The sequence below is a fragment of the Amblyomma maculatum genome, chromosome 1 (genome assembly GCF_055883805.1).
Source record: "Amblyomma maculatum isolate TAMU_Amacu chromosome 1, ASM5588380v1, whole genome shotgun sequence".
Taxonomy (NCBI): domain Eukaryota; kingdom Metazoa; phylum Arthropoda; class Arachnida; order Ixodida; family Ixodidae; genus Amblyomma; species Amblyomma maculatum.
This window is the reverse complement of record NC_139344.1, coordinates 464,700,363-464,722,061: the sequence shown is the minus strand read 5'-3', so window position 1 is coordinate 464,722,061 and position 21,699 is coordinate 464,700,363. Positions and strand designations below refer to the sequence as shown.

General features: G+C 46.8%; 1 protein-coding gene across 1 annotated transcript in view; it reads left to right on the top strand.

Moving 5' to 3' along the window:
* Positions 1-21,699, top strand: part of LOC146209853 (neprilysin-21-like) — a 45,938-nt gene that overhangs the window by 7,193 nt on the left and 17,046 nt on the right. Inside the window, exon 3 of the mRNA XM_084587462.1 lies at positions 17,606-17,671. Within this exon, the coding sequence (XP_084443588.1) occupies positions 17,606-17,671 (66 nt within the window). The remainder of the gene's footprint in view (positions 1-17,605; positions 17,672-21,699) is intronic.

Below are 21,699 nucleotides of genomic sequence, written 5' to 3'. Positions count from 1 at the left end.
TAAGAGTGGGAATGGCGAATACTACTTTACCGGCTGTTTAACGGACTACATCCTCATTCTCATCTCTTGAATCGTCATAATTTGTAGCGCTACTATCACCATTAACAACTAAATGCCCGTCATTGTCATCGGTACTACCATCGTTACCAGTAGCTGTAGTGTCATTATCATCGGTACCACTATTCTCCCAATATGCAAGAGGAATTACGGTCGGTTTCTCACGAACCCAATGTAGAGTAGTAGTTATCTTGCTAGGCTTGGAATCTGGGGAGTAGTGGTTCGATTTTCGGTGGAGGCAAATTTTAGTTCGTGCGGCAGACATACCCATGAGACACATCCATTTGACGGACACATTCAGCGCACGCGCACGAACGACACCATACGCCCAGAAAGGCGTTCGCCTTAAAGCCATGAAGGCAGCAGAACAGCTCAGCTTTAAAAGTGCCGCGGTGTGGGAGTGGTGTATCATTACTGCCCTAACTGCGAAATATAAAGGATAACCTACAGGGAATTGCGTTTTATGTTAATGATTGCTGGTTTTGGTAAAAGAACGAGGATGTGGTTTAATGTCTCAACAAAATATACAACTTCGCGATTTGGAGGCTGCAGAGCGAACTTTTCTTTTGTCACCCTTATTGAAAGGAACAGGGCAATGATTAAATGTTCAAATAAAATAGATACCAGTGCTTGGAGTCGGTCTGGGGTGCGACATTGGTGTAGTGTGCTATAATGCATTGGCCAGCGAAGAATCTCTTTCGCGTCACCCTTTGGTTGGAAACGCACTCGTGCCTACTTGGCCGAGACCGTGACAAGTTCTCTTGTCGAAACTTTGGCTTGTGAACTGAGGCTCCTCCCTCAACCCTTCTTCATTTTCATTGATATCAATACCATTGAGTTTTTGAGGCGGAAGCCTTACCAGAGTCTGCTGTGTTCGGAAAACCTGTCCAAAATATGTCATTAAAATGTGTCGCTGGATGGGACGTCATCACCTGGGGATGCCATACCGAGTCATCAGTCATTATGAGTAGTGATTAATGATAATAAATATATTGATAAAATGACACATATGGCTGCTAGTTATAACAATTAAGGGTTTGCTTTGTCGGGGTTAACGTCACAAAGCGACTAAAGCTATGAGAGACGCCATAGTTGAGGTCTCCAGAAAATTCGACCACCTGAGATTCTTTAACGTGCACTGACAACACGCAGCACACAAGCGCTTTGCTTTTCGCCTCTGTTGAAAAGCGGTCGGTGGTGGTAGAAACATTTACTCCCAATAATACAGACGGTGGGGGCTTTTCCCCCTACATGGAATCTGAGAGCTCCTCCATGTACGGAGGGCCCTCTTACAAAGCAAAGAAAAGCCCTTGGAGGGCTATCCGAGCGAGAGCGTATGTAATGATCTTGCGCTGGTCCTTATAGGAGGTACTGGTGAGTAGTTTCTTCCAGTAATCTAGGGTCACCTCTGTTGAAAGAGGATGAGGGAATGTGGGGCAGGTGAGTAGTGTGTGTAGAAAGTTGCCAGGTAAGTCACAGATCTTGCAAGAAGGAAACTAGCCAACAAAGTGGGCGTGAAGAAGAATGGGGTTTTGGGCTGTGCGCGTTTGTAGCTTGCGCCAATGGGCAGCTTATGTTATTGTGAGATTCTGGGCAGCGGGTCGAAAGTCCTGCTATTTTCGCGGTGGTAGGTAAGTATGTCAGGAAAGAACAACAAGCACTCCCCTTCCTCTGAGGAAGACCGTTCCTCCCCAGCGTGGAAAGTGAGGCCTCGGGCTAAGGAGTGAGCCTCATTACCGGAAAGGCACTCATGCTCGGGTGTCCAAATAAGGGTGACAGATTGTCGGGGTTGCTAAAAACGTCAACGGTGGTGAGTGTTGGGGGTATTAAATTATTGACAAAGTTTAGAATAGTTGTTTTAGAATCCCGAAATGATTTTTGCGGCGGGCGTGGATGTCATGGCGCAATGGCTGCCTCCTGCGCCTCTGTTGTAGAATCGGTAAGAATTGAGCAAGCAGAGAGACGTTTTGCGTACTTCTTAATAATGGCTAGTACCTTACGATGCGTGTTTGCATAAGTGGCCTCTACAATAAAAAATTGTATGAGGCAATAACCTCACATACAAGCAACATACAATTGCATAACTTATCATAGTGTCCTGTACATTATCATATATTATGTTAGATATTTTATAATAATGATGCGGACCGTATGAGAGTCTATGCGATTAGATGAGGGTATTCCCGCTTAGAAATTTTGGTTTTTCAGTAAGCGTTCGCGCGCGTGGGCCGCATCTACATATGCTACACTGGGGCCTTCTTCATATTGTTTGTGTAAGCTTTGTGCCCTCGCTGTTCTACATTTCCTGTCTTTTTCTGGGTTCATGTTTTTAAGCAGGGGGCTACCAAAATTTTGGAGTGAATTGCAAGATGTAATGGTTTTCAGCAAACATTTGCAGATGAGCTTTAGTTAAGGGGGAGTTTGGGCGAAGTGGTTTTAACCGAGCAGTGAGATTGTGGTGAATCTATTTCGGTTTCTATAAAAGCACAATCAGAAGAAACAGATGGGTTAAGAACACTTACGAGTAAAGTGGGATCATTTGGTGCGTTAACTGTTGTGGGCAGTGTGGAGATGGTGGGTTCGGAGGGGGAGGTTACACCAGAAGTGGCACTTATCTGGGCTTCCAACTGCGCAAGGTTTTCTTGGCATGGCGGTACTGTAACAAAGTGGGCGGATGATGGCAAAGGGCACGCGTTGAATTGAGCAGCTGCATGGGCCCAGGTTTGTGACTACAACTGAGGGCCTTGCGCTGGAGGTAGTGAGGGCCAGTCCTGTGAACTGAGAGTCGGTGGGTTGCACACTGTTTTTTTTTTTAGCCGGTTTGCGGGATGTAGCAAGTTTGCATGCCTTACATAAGCCGGTGCCGGTGAGATGTGGGCCTTCACATAAGATGCATTTGCGTATGCAGGGGGGGGGGTCTTGGACGGGTGATTTTTTTCTGCATCGCGGGCAGAGGTTCGCCTTAGGCAGATGGCAGATGTCATATCTGTGTCCAGGTTGCCTGCAGTTGGTACAGGCGTCCGGGCTGCCTAATTAGTATAGAGCTAGCCTTCCCCATCCTCCTAGAGGCCAAGATCTTGTAGCTAGGGTTGCCTTGCACGATGTAGCGGTAGACTTCTGCAGGCGTTTCTTTGCAGTAAGGTTGTGAGATGATGCCATGGATGACTCCAGGAATGGGTGCTGTGTACGCCGCACAGGGATGTTGTTGGCCATCAATATTGAGCAGGTGGCATGAGAGAGACGCAGAACAAGTTCGGTCAGCGAGATGACCACGATGAATGTGTGGTTGGTAGGGTGGACCCGGAGGAAGGCGTCTGAGGGGAGCAGAGTCTTCAGCTGTTCCTGGTTAGCGTTTCTTAGTTTAATGTCTCGGATCCGATCTAGTTGAAGCTCACCGCGAGGGCGGAATATCCCACGAAGTGCTTCTGGAGGAAGTGATAGGAGTTGTTTGCTGCGTTGCGCTGCGCCGCGGGCTGCTTTTGTTGCGGGCGGTGACCGAGTTGCAGCCGCGCCGTCCGTCGGCGTGGAAGCATTTGGTGACACGTTCTGAGTACCAGGATGAGCGTCTCTAGTCACGCTATGCAGCTGTTGCGGCGGACTTGTCGGGCTTCTGCTTTCTTAGCTACACGGGTCTTGACACGAGTCATGAAGAGCTGTAAGATATTCCTTAGAATGCGTTCCGCAGCCGGGATTCGATTCCACATCCTTCGGCACAGTAGTCGAGTTCCCTAAACACTACACCACCACGGAAGGTCAATAACAGTTATTGATGCTGAAAATGAGTGACAACATAAAAATAATCATTATCATCAGTAGGAATATACCCAGTGCAGGGCGAAGCCCTCTATATGTTCCTCCTATTAATGTCGTCCAGTGCTAACTGCACCCACTTGACCCCTGCGAACGTTTTAGCCTCAACATTCACCTATTATTCTACCACATCGAGAGAATACCCCTCCCCCCCCCCAAGGGCCCTCCTGCCAGCTCCCTCTGCGGTAAGCTGGCACCAACTCCTTACCAAGCCAGACAAGAACACACAACTTTCACTTATTTCGTGGGCCCAGGATGTCGCCCCCACCTGCGGGCCACACAGGACCCACCTGCCGTAATTCACGACATCTAGGGCAAGAAGTTGTTTCTCTCTCTCTCTTCTCTTGGAATCGAGTTTCTTACCCTTAGCGACCATCGGCCATCCTCTGTTCGCAATGAAAGTCCTGCCCATACCCATTTCTTCTTCATTACCACTAGAGTGTCGTCAACTCGAGTATTTTCTATGACCAACTCTGACGCTCTCTATTTTTTAACGCGTCACCTTCCGTTTTCCATTCACAGCTCTCTGGGTTGTTCTCGCCATAAATTGTACCCTTTTCGTTAGGCTCCACGTTTCAGCCCCATAGGCGAGTACCTGTGGGCCGCTGCTGTTATATACTTTTTCCTTGAGTGGTACTGGTAAGCTGCTTGCCATAATCTGTGAGTACTTTCCAAGTTTCCTACACCCCAATCTTATTATCTTAGTTACTTCGCTTTAGCGATCCGGACCTGCTGTTCATATCTCTCCTCAGTGTACATATTCGGCTGCCACTTCCAGTCCTTCACTCACTATATTAAAGTGCTAATCTTTTCCGGGCCGTTGAACATTACTTTAGCTTTCTGGATATCAATTTCCAGGCCTACCTTCCCGCTTTTTCTGTCTAGATTATTAACAATTCGCTGCAGTTGGTCCCCTGAGTTTCTTGGCAAAGCAATGTCATGAACGAATTGAGATTGCTGAGATATTCTCCGTCAACCCTGATTTCTAACTACTTCCATTCCACGTCTGGGAACACTTCCTGTAAGCAAACTGTGAATAGCAATGGGCAGATTGTGTCTCCTTGCCTAACTTTAATTTAATTACTTTATTATGCAGAATTACGGTTTCATAAGATGATCACTATAAGATAAATGATGATAGCGAATTAATGGTATATTTAGTTATAGACAATTACAGATTAGATAATTATGAGTAGATAATGAATGGTATGTAGTTAGTGATAGGCAGAGTAATGACGAAGCCCAACTGCCATTTGGAGAACCTCGTAAAGCGATGCCTTCAATGCCGCTGTCGAAGTTCGACAATTGGAAGGTTTGCAAAAAGTTCTAGAGCATTCCATTCGACGTAATGGGTGCTCACCGTTAGTGACAGCACTGGAGGTCGAGGAGTGAAGGTTGTATGTTAATGGAGTGGGTAATTGCTTGGGTGTTAACAAAGGTGTCTATTAGGAGCCGCCAACGTCGCAGGAAAGCTAATGTTTTCGCACTCTCCTATTGCACTTTCCGCAGAGACTTCCGTTTTCTTTTTGTAATATACGATTTACCGCAAAAACTGAGGCCTCTAGCGAAAATGATTTCCTGAGACACAACATTGTTTATTCTATTTCTGATAATGGGTTGTGTGGCAGCCACTGTTGTGTGGCATGATTATACCTTGCTGGAAACTTCAAGGTCCTTAGTAGACACTTGGTATATCTAGAGCAAGGGTTATAGGTCTAGAGCTGTGGCAGTGTAATATGTATATCGCAAGATTATTGACGTTGGTGTCGAAAACGCTATATGAGACATAAATAGAGAATATTAATAATACCGTAGTACTTCCTTGCCGAATTCCAGATTTTCCAAGCTTAAATAGCTGTATTTGTTTTGAATCCTAACACTGTCATCCATAAAATACCCCCAAACACCGTTCTAAATCATTTGAGACCTACATGTTTTACCTTTTCCAACAATATTCCATAGCCATGGGAATAATATAATTTGTTATGCACAAAAAGATGCCAGTACAGGACGATTATCTACAGTTGTGCAACTGACGTAATCTTAAAATATTAAAAGCACAGTTTTGCTTCTTTAATGCAGGCGTAACGAGTTGGGTTATTTACTGGATATAATCGGTAAAATGCTTGACAGGAGCACGCGTTTTCTCGAAGTGTATGCAAGCTCTTATGGGATAGACATTGTCCTGTAGTTTGTGCAGTCACTTTTTATTGTTCTTCTATGCACAGGCCGTGTTGCAATTTTCGGTTTTTTAGGCATTATTTTAGTATCGGACAATTCATAAATAACCTTAAAACTGGATCTTTTAGCACGTTTAAGTTATGTAGAGATGACGACATTGCATCTTATAAATAATTTCGGCTTGAACATCTTGATATGAGTGCTGATGCTGATCGCCCAGTAGTCGCGAGTTGTTTTAATTCAGCGGTGAGACACGCCAGGCCCCCTGTTCCTCACAGCGGCGTTCACGCAAAAAACTGAGGAACCCTTTCGGCTCGGCTCCATCTACGCCGAGAGAATTTTCTAGTTCTTTCCGGTCAACGTGACTGTGGGGAAAGAGGGCGCCTTACGTGTGTCACCGCTAAAATGTACAGCTCGGAAAGAAATGTTTTCGTCTACCCAGCTTCGTCCACTGTATCAAGGTAAAGAGGCTGGTGTCTTAGCCACCGAAGCTCAGGTGACCTATCCGCTGAGTCTGAAGAGCACTGTATTCCCGGAGACTTCAACTCGGCCATAAAAAAGCGCTCATATTGCACCATATATCGGCAGGAAAGAGGGAACGACAAATCCAATTTCATTCTGCACATGAATGTGCCAGCTCTAGTCTTGTGCTTTCTTCCTGCTTTTTGTTAATAGGTATTCAGTACATTTTTTCTATATTTTCCACGGACAAGTCTGTATATTAACAAATTATTTGCGCCATGATCAGATAGTAGCTTGCTGAATGTCCATCCCGAAATAACCCCACGGCAATTTATATATTGGTTAGCCTTGCCCAGAGGCATTCCTGAACAAAAAAAAAAAAAAAAGCTGCCATAATGATGATCATATTTTATTTAGTACCGCATAGAATGAATTCCAGAAACATGTACTGGGTTTTGCAGCCATTGGCGAGGTGTCGCTCTGCGTTGTAGAAGGCGTCACATTTCGGATATTTATTCAAAAGCAGCTATCGCGTTTTAATCAAGACTCCAGGAGAGCATAACCCTCGGTAGGCGTGAAATTATTATTAACATAATGCAACAATGTAAAATATTATTTTCTTACCGTGTGCACACTTGGATTTTAAGAACTCAGAGACCTCTGTGCCCTCTGCGAAGGTGCATTTCAAAGCAAAGTAAATGTGTATATGAAAGGTATTAATGTATAACCAATTCCTTACCTATACTTATATAAATGTTTGCTCCATTTAACCGCAATAATATAGCGCGATATTGCAAGCAGTTCTCACCAGAGGTGAGACCCGCCTTGAATTTTCGTAATCGGCAGTGTGATTCGAAGCATCCAAGACCGCATGGGTTCTCCTTTAGAGGCTGCGGGTATACGACTGTGACAATTCACCACTCCCCGCTGCGTTGCACCATATTGCACTGCGCTGTTTAGTCATCTCGTTATTACGGTGTGTTGTTTCGTCACTGTGCTGTGCATTTATGTACTCTTTTTTATACAGTGGGAGGCTTTTACCCGGGTCAATTTTTACCTTTATTGTTTTTTTGTCTTGCTCTTATCCATCTGCTATTTTGTCACAGCGCTGTTTTGACGCTTGTTGCTTTCTTGTGTAATGTCCTTTTATTTATGGCAGCTCTTTGAACAACCAGTGAGGTGAATGAAATAACCTGAAGGCCTGCCTGTGTGATAGTTTGAATGCCGCAGTATTGAAATCACATTTAGGCATATATCGTTTTGGAGCCTGGCACGGGAGCAGTTTAAACAAACCCTGTGGCCCTATGAGGCAGACTTATACGTCTCGCTCTGCCGACGATCCCACCTCTAAAAAGCTCACGCCTACACCCGGAACCTGTGGCCGCGACGTTCCCCTCGCCCCCCACCATCACTCCTCGGGCAGCCGGTTGATGAAGAGTCTTTCTTTTATCAGGCCTCCAGCGCAGACCCCGAGTCACACTCGAACAGTGCACGGCACATCAGCAGAGCTGTGTGCGGGGCCTCTATCAGCTCTCGCTGACTGAGGCGTTAAGCACTGAGCTTAGTAGCTGCCACTAACACTTCCCGTGAATCCCTCGTGCTGACTAAAGGAATTTCCCTGCCATGCATAGTGGATGCTCACCCTATATCCATGATGGTGCTCACGGCCAAGCTACCTCCGCAACGTGATTCATCGCAAGTCCCTCTTTTCATGCTGTCGAAGACAATTAATCCGAACCTCCTGCCGCACCAACGCCAAGAATTGCTGCAATTGCTCCAAGCCAACCAAGCCATTTTTGATGCCACTTCCCCACCACTGGGACTGACTAGTGTTGCACATCCCCGCATCCTTACTGAAGGTAACTCAATTGTACGCCGACGACCTTATTGGGTTTCTTTCTCGAACGAAACGTCATTGAAGAAAATGTCAATGACATGCTCCGTCGCGATGTTATTCGTCCATCAACAAGCCCATGGTCCTCCCCAGTAGTATTAGTTAAAACAATGACGGATCGGTACGATTTTGTGTTTATTATCGCGCACTCAACAAAATTACCCGCAAAGATGTCTACCCGATGCCGCGTATTGATACGTCCTTGACTCTCTCCAAGGCGCCGAATATTTCTCGACCTTGGACCTCCGCTCAGGTTATTGACAAAAAATATGCACGAGGACGACAAAGAAAAACCGCTTTCGCAACTTCTGACGTACTTTACGAGTTTATTGTTATGCCCTTCGGCCTTTGTAACGCACCCGCAACATTTGAAAGAATGATCGATACTGACTTCGTGGCCTCAAATGGAGAAACAATTTACGCTACTTGGATGACATTGTTATCTTTTCGTCAACTTTTACCGACCATCTCACGCGCCTGAATGAAGTCCTCACGTGTCTTGCTTCAGCGGGCCTTCAGCTGAACACCAAGAAGTGCCACTGTGCAGAGAAGGAAATTAAAATATTGGGGCATCTGGTTAGCCATCTGGTGATTTTGACATCTGGTCGCCCAGACCCTGAAAAAATAATCGCGCTCTTGAACATTCCTCGTCCGCAACGGACTACAGATCCGCGCAATTTCCTCGGCCTAGCGTCCTATTTCCGGCGATTTATAAGGCATTTTGCAAATATTGCTGCGCCACTTCATGAACTACTTAAATCCCGCAGCCCTTTCATGTGGACTGAAAAGTGTAACACTGCTTTTAACGACCTAAAGCACACCCTCACATCAGATCCCGTTCTTGGCCACTTCAGTGACAGCGCTCCTACCATCCTGCAAACTGATGCCAGTCGTCACAGTCTTGGCGCTCTCCTTCTGCAGTGCGATGCAACTTCGCGTGCGAAAGTGATTGCCTCCGCCAGTCGGACCATGGCTCCAGCTGAGAAAAACTACACCATTACCGAGCAGGAATGTCTCGCCGTCGTCTATGCTGTACAAAGGTTTTGTCCTTACCTATATGGTCGCAATTTCACAGTTGTGACCGAACACCATGCTCTGCTGGTTATCTTCTCTGAAAAATTTGAAAGGCAGACTTGGCCGTTGGATTCTACGCCTTGTTATGACCGTGCATGGTCCGCACTTGCGCGCTCTATTGTTCGCCTGTGGGCATGGATATGTGGTGTGGATATGTGCTGTTGGTGCAAGGGCTCTAAGTGAGCCTGTTTCCATGACCCCTTTTGTGTGAGCCTGTTTTGCTTTATCGAGACCCTGCAAATGCCAAATTGACCCTGTCAAGGGAACGTCAAGAAAAATACAAAGAAACGTGGCCCTGTGAGAAATAGCTGGATGTGCTTTTGTTCAATTGTTCACCCTTCCCGTCGAGAAGCGCTATTGCCAAGTGAGGAATGCCTATTGTCCAAAGGAGACGACACAGTGACACGTCCGCTGACGTACAGGACAAGAAAGGAGCATGACGAATACGGCCATTAGAGGAATTCCCGGGAATGCAGGAAAGATTTGCAATTGTCGGAAAGGGACAATGCTGGGAGCAGTATGTGGCGCGCACATGCACTTGGGTTTCTGAGAAGGAAATCCACTTGCCGGAACCACCATATCGGATCTTTGCTGGAGAATAGAAATGCACCTCCTCGCCGTTCCCAAGCTCTACCCGCCAACAAGTGACCACGCCCAACGAAACAATACCGGATCAGTCAGTGCATCAGACCATCAGTGCAGTGATGTGTTCGATTGGATGCCGAAATCTGAGGGACGTGCCCTGGAACTGGTTGGTCAGCATCTTCAGAGAGGGGCGGGACATAGGGGGTTTTAAGGACGTTGCAGAGCACGAAATGACGCTCTTAGTCCTGGGTAAACGGCTCATCCAGACGCTTCTCGCTATGAACTCTTAACGCTTGTCATTTTGCTGATATACCCTTCTTTTTCATGTAAATACGTTTTCTCAATCTGCCATTAAACCTGATTGTATATATTTTACCAACTTCGAAGATTCAATCCTTCATCAACCCCGAGTCTCTGCACGCTACCAAGTAAAGGCCGGGTCGACTTAGTCCCAGCGTCACTACAACTGGTGACCAGCGGTGGGATCCGAATCTACAAGCCACAACATCTGGTGATTGGAGGTGGATCAAAATCTACAAGCCACAACATCTGGTTATCGGAGGTGCCATCTCAATCAACAAGCAGGAGCAACAATCGGCCAACAAGAGAGCAGCTCGGAACATCGATCGCATGTGTGGGTGAGTGCTTCGGAACATCGATCGCATGTGTGGGTGAGTGCTTGGCTTTTCTTCTGATGTGGACTAGGTTCTAGAACAGAGTTAGATTTTAGAACTTGTAAAGAGTTTTGAAACGCCTTTAGGTTTGGTAGTTTGCACAGTTGTTTTGGAAGCAGCCGACACTCGGAGCGATCATGTACCTACAAAAGCTGCAGAAACCGGAACTGTTGCTATTGTGTGAGGAATTGGGAATTGATACGAGTGGTTTGGCACGAAAACCCTAGATTATAAAGGCAATCACTGATTTGGGAACCGATGATGAGGAGCTCAGTGAAGCATGGAACCTCATCGGAGAAAAAACGGAGGAGCAACTCGGACAGCAGAAAGAGCGGGAAAAAGAGGAAAAGAGGCGTGAGCGTGAACTTGAGAGGGAAAAAGAGGAAAAGAGGCGTGAAATTGAGAGAGAGAAGCAAAAAGGCTGGAGCAAGAAATTGAGCTCCGGAAATTAGAACTACAGTTGAGCAAGAGGTCGGGCAGTTGTCCCCAGCTAGCGGTATCTCTTCTCAACAAGGAGGCAGATTTCAAGATGTCAAAGTACATGCAGCCATATGTGATATCAGGGGATATCGGTCTGTATCTGGCAAACTTTGAGCGAACCTGCGAAAAACTGTCCTTCCAGCGAGACACTTGGTCTCAGAGATTATTGACGGTTCTGCCCTGCGAGGCAGCGGAGGTTGTCGCGCGGCTAAGCAAGGAGGACGCGGACAACTACGAGAAGGTCAGAGCTTGCCTTCTGAGAAAGTATATATAGGCTTAGCGCCGAGGCGTTCAGACAACGTTTTCGGAACGCTACCAAGTCCAGGGACGAGAGTTACCTTGAATTCCTGCACAATTTAGGAGTCAATTTGGCCGAGTGGCTAAAGAGCACAGATTCCTACAGTGATAGGGACGCTGTAGTCGAGCGAATTCTTTTGGAGCAGTTTTATAACTGCCTCCCACAAAATGAAAGAAATTGGTTACCGGACCGAGGCGACATTAAGTCGGCAACTGAAGCTGCTGAACTCATTGAGGAGTATGCTTCGCGCCGACAATTCAGCAACCCAGCAGTGGATAGGCCCCGCAATCCCAAGTTGAGTGTGAATAACCGTCAGGAAAGGCACTTTGCTAGAGTTGGAAACGAACAAAGGAAGGCTTCTTCAGTCAAACTCCCTAGAAAGGACGGCAGTGAGAAAAGTGGGGAAGTGACCAACGCGCAGAACACAAAGAATAAGCTTGAGGCTAGGAAGCCGCTCACATGCTCTAGGTGTAATGAGCAGGGTCCCATTGCCGTCAACTGCCGGAAAGAAAATATTGCTTTCTCGTATGTCAGTGACTGCGATGAAAATATGCAGCTTTTGGAACCCTACCTGCATGACCTAGTAGTCAACGGGAAGCCTTGCAAGGTACTGCGCGACTCGGCCGCAACGATGGATGTTGTCCATCCGGTGTATGTGTCGCCTTCCGACTATACAGGACAATGTGCATGGATCCGCCAGGTAGCGGAGGAACAGAGTGTGTGCTTGCCAATCGCGAACGTGGTCATCGAGGGCCCTTTCGGCGAGTTAACAACCGAGGCTGCCGTTTCAGGAAAGCTTCCTAAGTGCTATCCGTATTTGTTTTCCAACAAATCGGACATGCTACTGTGAAAGAGGGGCATCCTTTTCGGAGACAGAGTTGTGCAAGCCTTAACACGTTCAAAGGCGCGAGAACTAGCTACACTGCTCATTCCAGAAAAATCCACAGCGGAGGAAACGGCAGTTAAAACAGTGGTCGATGCTGAAGATAGCGGGTCAGAAAACTTTGAGAGCGAGGCATCTCAGATAAGTCAACTTGAAAGTGACCTTGATGAGACGCGGAATCAGGACGTTCTTGAGAGTAACCTCTTGCCGCCAGTGTCTAGTAATCTCACGAGACTTTTAAAGTGGAACCCGAGAGGACTTAGCTATGGAGCAAGACAATGATCCAAGATACAGGAGATAAGGGAGTGCCACCGCGCCACTAAGACAGCAAAGAATATTTCTTTCGAGATGAGAAAGAGGGTGCTGTATCGCTTATTCAAGGATAAGCGCGGAGTAGAGCGGGACCAATTAGTCGTCCCCCAAAAGTACCGCGAAGACTTCATGCGACTTTCCCATGTCAGCTCGTGGTCATGTCACCTTGGAATAAGAAAGACAAAGCAGAGGCTGTTGCAAGAATACTATTGGCCTGGATGTTTTAAGGACACGGAAAATGTTGTACGGTCATGCGACACGTGCCAGCGGGCTTGAAAGGCACAAGATAAGTGGAAAGCTCCGATGGTGTTAGTACCAATTATTACCGAGCCGTTTCACCGGTTAGTAATAGATGTAGTTGGGCCACTTCCTCTGACAGAGTCAGGGTACCTTTATATCCTCAGTATGTTATGCCCAGCCACAAAGTTTCCAGAAGCTGTTCCTCTGCGCGAGGTGACGTCCGAGAGTGTAGTGGATTCGCTGCTGTCAGTGTTTGCACGAGTTGGATTCCCTTCGGAGGTCCAAAGTGATCAGGGTAGCGTTTTCACAAGTGTTCTCACCACCTCATTTCTCGAGCGATGCGGCAATAAGGTAGTGCATAGCTCGATCCACCATCCGCAGAGCAACAGCGTAGAAAGATGGCATTCTGTTCTCAAACGCGTCCTGAGGGGACTGTGCTATGAAAACAAGCGCGAATGGAATACCTGCCTGGCAAGGGCGACCGTGGACTACTTGGGTCACAATGTAGGTCAAGGTTTCAGGAAACCCAGCGAGATTAAGATTTCTGTGGTAGCAGACTACCCGCGGCCGAGCACGAAGACGGAAATTCGGGCATTCTTGGGGCTGACGGGATACTACAATCACTACATCCCTAACTATTCAGCTTTGGCTAGCCCTCTGACCGACGCTCTCCGCAAGACAGAACCGAAAAATGTAGTCTGCGACGAACAAAAGGAAGCCTCCTTCGTAAACCTGAAGGCTGTGCTGATTAGTCGTTTGGTATTGCGAGCTCCGGACTACGACCGAGAATTCACGGTCCAGTGTAATGCAAGTGATCGAGGGCTAGGTGCTGTTCTCTGCCAGAGAGATGACGACGGTAATGAGCACCCCGTGCTCTACCTGAGCAGAAAACTGAGTTCTAGAGAGAGGGCTTATTGCGCGTCAGAGAAAGAGTGCGCTTGCATTGTATGGGCCATTCAAAAATTGCAGTGCTATCTTGGAGGGGCCAAATTCACCGTAGAGACAGACCGTTGCCCCTGGCTTGGTGGCAAACTGCGACATCGAAGAACAGTCGCCTTCTGAGGTGGAGCTTGATTTTACAGCAGTACAATTTTGAAATAACATACAAAAAGGGAAGGTAAATGGCAATGCGGACGCGCTTAGCCGCTGTTTCTAACCGGTGCGAGGTGCTCCTCACCATGTATCCAAATTGATACTCAGGTTCTTTTTTTTTCGTGCGCTTGTTTATGTGTGACTATGTAAAGCAGCACGCTTGGTTTTCTAGGCATACGTGGGTCCTGAACGTCTTGAGTGTCGGCTTTTCTCGGACAACGATGGCAGTTTCTTTTCACCTGGTCTCTTCAGACGAGAGCCGAGTGCTTGCTTAGACATGTGGTTGAGTTTCAGAGACAGCTCAAGCAATTTGGCCTACGACAATCAAGACAACGCGACAAGCAACAGCTAGCTTCAAGCGTTCATGTGCAGGCCATTAAGTCGTCTCTTCATGCAGCAGCTGCGACTGCTGCCCTCCGTGACTCTTCTGGCGTGGGAGGAGGCTGTTATGACCGTGCATGGTCCGCACTTGCGCGCTCTATTGTTCGCCTGTGGGCATGGATATGTGCTGTTGGTGCAAAGGCTCTAAGTGAGCCTGTTTCCATGAATCCTTTTGTGTGAGCCTGTTTTGCTTTGTCGAGAGCCTGCAAATGCCAAATTGGCCCTGTGAAGGGAACGTCAAGAAAAATACAAAGAAACGTCGCCCTTTGAGAAATAGCCGGACGTGCTTTTGTTCAATTGTTCATCCTTCCCGTCGAGAAGCGCTATTGTCAAGTGAGGAATGCCTATTGTCCAAAGGAGACGACACAGTGACACGTCCGCTGACGTACAGGACAAGAAAGGAGCATGACGAATACGGCCATTAGAGGATTTCCCGGGAACGCAGGAAAGAGTTGCAATTGTCGGAAAGGGACAATGCTGGGAGCAGTATGTTGCGCGCACGTGCACTTGGGTTTCTGAGAAGGAAATCCACTTGCCGGAACCGCCTTATCGGACCTTTGCTGAAGAATAGAAATGCACCTCCTCGCCGTTGCCAAGCTCTACCTGCCAACAAGTGACCACGCCCAACGAAACAATACCGGACCAGTCAGTGCATCAGACCATCAGTGCAGTGATGTGTTCGATTGGATGCCGAAATCTGAGGGGCGTGCCCTGGAACTGGTTGGTCAGCATCTTCAGAGAGGGGCTGGATATAGGGGGTTTTAAGGACGTTGCAGAGCACGAAATGACGCTCTGAGCCCTGGGTAAACGGCTCATCCAGACGCTTCTCGTTATGAACTCTTAACGCTTGCCATTTTGCTGATATACCCTTCTTTTTCGTTAAATACGTTTTCTCAAAGTGCCATTAAACCTGCTTGTATAGCACGCTACCAAGTGAAGGCCGTGTCGACTTAGTCCCAGCGTCACGACAGCCTGCAAGACGCCGACGCTCTTTCTCGCAGCCCGGTTTCGGAATCAGCCTGCTGTTTTTCTTCACAGTGCATTTCCACCTCTGACCACAGCCGACCATCGCTTCCACCGATGCATATCACTATAGTTTCTTTTGACGGCTCTGAGAACAAGCACGCTGTCCGCTCAAAGCAATTAGCTGATGCCTACTGTCGGCCCATCATCGACCGCCTTATCGGCGCTTCGAGCCCACCCAACGCTAGGCTTCGCCGACAGCTTCGCAATTTCAAGCTTGAAGATGGCATACTACGCCGCTACGTGTATTATCCTGATGGAGCTCGCTAGCTCCCAGTCGTACCGCGTGTGCTTCGGCCACGTATACTAGCAGCTTTCCACGATGACGCTACTGCAGGTCATCTTGGGTTTGACAAACATACGACCGCGTGAAAAGACGATTCTTTTGGACTGGCCTGTCTACCACCGTAGCTAAATACGTTGCTTCCTGCCACCTGTGTCAACGTCGCAAGCGGCTGACGTCTTCCCCCGCTGGCCACCTACAGCCCTTCCCTGTCCCGCCACACCATTCGACGTAGTCGGCATCGACTTATATGGTCCCTTACCTCTCTTTAATGGGGGTAACCATTGGATTATAACAGCTGTCGACCACCTTACACGCTATGCTGAGACAGCCCCTGTACCGACTGGTGCCACTGAAGAAGTAGCTAATTTCTTTTTGCGGTCAATTGTATTGCGTCATGGCGCTCCTCGGGTGCTTCTAAGTGGCCGCGGGACGGCCTTCCTATTGACAGTCGTATCCGAACCTCTTCGTGCGTCATCCACCCTTCATAAGGCAACCTCAAGCTACCATCCCCAGAGTAACGGTCTCACTGAGCGATTTCATCGCACCCTATCAGATATGACATCCATGTACATCACACCGGATCATCGAAATTGGGATACTGTTCTACCATTCGTCACATTCGCCTATAATACTGCAGTACAGCGGACTACTGGTTACTCCCCATTTTTCCTCCTTTTCGGCCGTCCTCCCACTACAATCCTCGACACTTCCTTCTTCCCTACGCCCTACTACTCCTCATCATTATCAGCTCAGTTCTCATCCCGTGTGGCCAGATGCCGTATTCTTGCCCGTCTCAACACAGAAGCGTGCCAGCAAGACCGAAAAAGTCGCTACGATTCGAAGCATCGCGTGGTCTCTTTTCGTCCTGGTGTGACGAAGTACTGCTTTATACACCACTGCGCACCCCTGGCCTTCGTGATAAAATTCAGCGCCGCTATCTTGGTCCCTACAAGGTCATCAAACAAACTTCCCCAGTAAACTACCAAGTAACACCTGATGATCCCCCAGCCGACCGACGCCACCGTGGAACTGAAATTGTTCATGTATCTCGCTTGAAGCCGTTTGTGCGCCGCGGTACATCGGTTGGTTAGGAGCGGCCAGGCTGGCCCCTTCCGACCCCCCGGCCAGATTGTGTGAGCCCTCCACAGATCTTTTATTTGTACATACCATGATCTTCTTCTTCCTCTTGTGCATACCATCATCATCGTCCCGCGGCGCCGGCTCCGGCACGCGCTTGGGTTTTTGTCTCCATCAGATTAAACGGACACGGCATACCTTGCCTTGCCTTCATGACCTTGCCGTCTGGACCATGCTTTCACAATATACTAGTTCTTTTGGCGAGCGATATGTACCTTTTGTAAAATGAGTGCCCAAATCCGACATAATGCCATTAACAACTGAGCCACAACTTGGAGACAAATGTGCTTGTTGATTTCGTCATAAAAAAAACCGTTGCTCACAAAAACAAGAACGTTTAAGAAAGTATTGTAAAGGCAGATTGACACTGTTGCATCGCCTCTACATAACAGAGTAACAGACTGATCGCATGTCGCTTTTTTTTACACAGTCGCCATGTTCACTGAGCAAGCTATAGCATCACTTATTGGAGGAGCCTGCATTTAGGCGTAATATACTTGATTCGCTAATAATCTTGGTTTGGACAGCCTATGAAGAAAGTGTCAAAACACTGACAAAATGAAAGAGCCAAATCATGCACTTCTTTAGGAGCACCGAAGAAAGCATTCAGCATCAATTGTTTTCTCTTCGTGATGTGAGGTGGGCAGGCAATGACTTATCATTGTTCTGCGTATTTCTTAGCGGTTCTTAACATGTTGAATATCAGCGCATTCACTCTTTTGCTTTACAATTGCAGATCAACGGCACTATTAATCAAGATGAACTAGTAGCAGACAATGCCGCCATAAAAGAATCCTTCAAGGTGAGCTTTGTCTTAAAATAGTGACTTCATATTTTGTTGCCATTATTCGTCGAAAGCACAAGGTTGTGGTGGTGAAAGCTATTTACTAGCGCACGAGCTAGCGTAAATGAATGGACAAAAAGGACAGAAAGACCGCGCGATAGGTGTTCGCATAACTAGACGTTTTTTAGTAAGAGAATACTGTTTCATCAAATGGGCACAAGCTACCACCGGCCTGGTGTTCGGCTTCCTAGGAAGCTTGTCTTATCATGCTTGTCCTTTTGAATCCTATCACTGTGGTGCTTGAGTGGACAGTTCGATATGAGCTATCTAACTTGTCCGCCGTAGCAAAGTACCCAAGCAATTTGTCAGTGGAAAGTTGAAAAGATGGCTTGCGCTACTATTATAATTGCTTGTTAAAAAAATTAAACATCTATGACTTCCAGCGAGAGCCCGCGCTGTCGCCTATCAAACACACCGGCTGTTTTCTGCATGCCCTCGTCGCCAGACACTGATCATGCACTTCCACGCGTAGCAGAATCCATGAATAATATGATTAATAAATTATCATTGTTATTAATAATAATAATAATAATAATAATAAAAATAATCATATAATTCATTCACTGGAAAGGAGAGGCTCATTATCTGTCACACTTGTTTCTGTGCGTCAACAAATCCGGGGACACGATGTGGACACTTGCGCCGAGACTAGCGACTAGAGCTGCTCGTGTCAGCTTGGCGCGCCTCAACTGTCCTAGCTGCATTCCGCGTCACCGGTGGTAACAATACGTCCCAAACACGATGGTTCCCTACATATAAACAAAGTGTTTCAAGGTATTTTCATTGTTTCAGAATGTATCTAATAGCCGTCCTTTCGAAAAAAAAGTTAGATGAAAACCTTTTAGGGCAGATTCCAATTCATTAAAGGTCATTTAAAAAAGGCACAGATATATGTACATGCCTTTCCACCTCGGAATCGTTCGGAGAGGAATAGCAAGGAATTAAAATGGGTATCGGAGCACGGCAATCGGTAGGTGAATATGTTTACTTAGGACAGGTATTAAATGCAGTTCCGGAGCATGAAAAGGAAATAAACAAGTAAGGGCGGGATGGAGCTCATCTGGCTTTTACTCTCATATTATGGCTCTCAGCTCACTTGTATCGCTGAAAAGGAAAGTCTAGTTGCATCTTAGCTGTACTCACCTATGAGGCTAAAACTTGTAGGGCTCTACTTACGTTTAGGACAACGGAGAGGGCTATGGAACAAAAAATGGTAGGGAAACATTAAGAGATAGGAGGCATGCACAGTTGGTGAGAGCAGTAAGTCGAGTTAATGACATTCTAGACGAAATCAAGAATTGGGCATGGGCAGGGCATGAGTAGATAGCCGATGTTCGAAAATAGTAAAAAATTGGATATAAAGAAAACAAAAAAAGCAGAGGGAAGCAGAAGGTCAGGTGCATAGATAACATTAAATTTTCAGGAGTCAAGTGGACGCAGCTAGCACAGAACCGGATTAATTGGAGGGTGTTTGGGAGAGGCCTTTGCCCTGCAGTAGGTATAATCCGGCTTATTATATTGATGATGATATATGGGTCCAGAGGAGTCAGCACTGGCTTCCTGCATCGGGTAACAGCGTAGCCCCTAGAAGGTATTTTTCCGTATTTTTCTCGTTTGACCGCACATTTTTGTTCGCTGCTCTTCCCTCTTAGTTTCCATATGATTTGAACAAAATTGTAGCTAAGTACATGTCCAACTTGTCGTCGCCTGCCTCCATTAGTTCACTAGTTATCTCGTTTGTATCTTTCAGCCCTCCATAAACGACAAATCTCAAACGACATCACAATCCAACGAAAACAAACTGCCTACCGTTGAAAAAATGGCGCGACGAATACACTTGCCGCTTCCTTTGTCCGCAACAGCGCCTTATGTTTGTAAAAGTAGAGGATTTTTGGGCCATCTGTGACCTGTCAAGTTTCTTTGGATAAAGGGCTGACTGAGTGAAGGCTTAGAGTATTTTCTTAATTTAACCGCGTCCATGATATGACGAAAAGTGTGACTGACGATGAGAATGAAATAGGATCACCGTCTGCCTTAAGCCGATGACAGAGGAAACATGGCTATGGGAACACACTTGGTATTGTAATGAATTGTTTTCCTATAAACCAGATATGTATTAAGCGAGCAGTCTCTTACGGTTGTTTTGAGGCAACAAGCAGAAAAGGGTAAAATGTGATCAAATAACTACGCATAAAGGATATACGATAGGTTACAGCTGACAAAGATTGAGCGACTTGAGTTGACACACAACCATCAGTGTTAACTAGGGCCTCCAATAAGCCCACCGGCGAATCGCAAGATTTGCCGGTGGGCTGCACTACGCACTGCCATGTGCGCCCACTCTGTGTGCGTTCGCTTACATCATGCACGTTGGTCTCGGGATATTGGTAAACAAATGACTGATTACATCGAAGTGCACGAACGATCTATCGCGTCAAAACGGCGAAAATATACCGGTATAATAAAGCATAAAGCATTGGGCGGAGGGGATATTAGAAGGGATATTAGTCGAAAGTAGATACAATCGGAGCTGTTAGACGATTAGCAGTAGGTGCCCATGGCAAAACTGCAAACAATAGGGAGCTTGCACGAAACGCTGAAAGCGCCATTTTCCTTCCTTCCTCCTTCTCCGTCTCCTCCTTCCTTCCCTCCTTCTCCTTCCTTTCTCCTTTTCCTTCTTATAGATTCTATGGCTGCTGTCTCTAAGAATTTTTGCTGCTGGAAGTCTTCAAATAATTTTATTTTCGAGACGATTGCGCATTTATCAACGATCTGAAAGTTTGCAAACAGACGCCGCTTCTTTCGATGGCCGCGGGCGCCGCCACTATTCGCATACACCCGAATTTCGACCAATAAAGACCGCCGTTTTTTATGGGCCATATCGGAAGTTTAGCAACTGGTAGTATTGAAAGGACAGAACACTGGCCAAAATATGTCATGATATTATGGTGGAGATGAAATGACCTTGCCTTAAACACTACAGATCGAGCACTGAAATATCAAAGAAAAGTGGCTTTACAATTTTAATTTGCTTACGAAAATCGCATAAATACAACCGAGGTGCTATCTATCGGAGAGCCCTATTTCAGTGCAGTACCCCACGTGAATACATGTCTGCAAAATATCGCTGATTTTCGCAACTGCACACTGTTCTTTTTCTTCTAGTAGTGCTTGTCCTAATTTATTATATTTTGCTCTGTCTCCAGTGCGTCCTTAAAGGGACACTAAAGAGAAAACTGAAGTGGTCTTTTATCAATAGAATGCCAATTCCTGATTACAAAAAATTCCACTCTAACTGAAAACAGAGCTGTTATAAGGTAGTCAAGAGGAAGAACAGAAATACAGGTATCGCCGCCACAGCCGAAACTCGCAACTACAATTCACGTGACGCGCTAAGGATCCCGGAGGCTGACAAGTGCGAATTACGTTGCCCGTTTGAATGCGGTCGTAGGTTTTGTCTTGAATATATTAACACGCTTTTGTCATACGTAAACGACGGCGCAAAGACAACGTAAACGTTGCAAGGCAAATACAAAAATATTCATGTAGGCGCCACAGGCGCCCACTTCAGTTTCGGTTATGTTTCGGCTCACGCATTTCGTGCGCACTCGGATAGTTTCAAGTTTGGATCTGCAGTGCCTGAATTACGAGCTTGGAGTAGCAGATGCGCCTGGCTCGTTCACATTTGAGCATTCGGAGGCGCGAGCGAGCGAAATCCACAGCCGCCAACACGTTTCTTCGTTCACACTTCTGAGCTAACATATCGCCGCCGTCGCCCCTTCGACTGCGAGCTCCCGTTAACCCTGACCTGACCGCTCGGCTGCAGCTACGTACACCACGAAAAGCATACATATGCTATGTACCGAAGGAAAAACGCATTATCATTCAATTGTTTACTAAATCATGGCACATCTGACCAACATACTGCGGCAACAAGACCTTCAACGTGCTATTTGCAGGCATCGTAAAGAAAAGGGGCATACTTG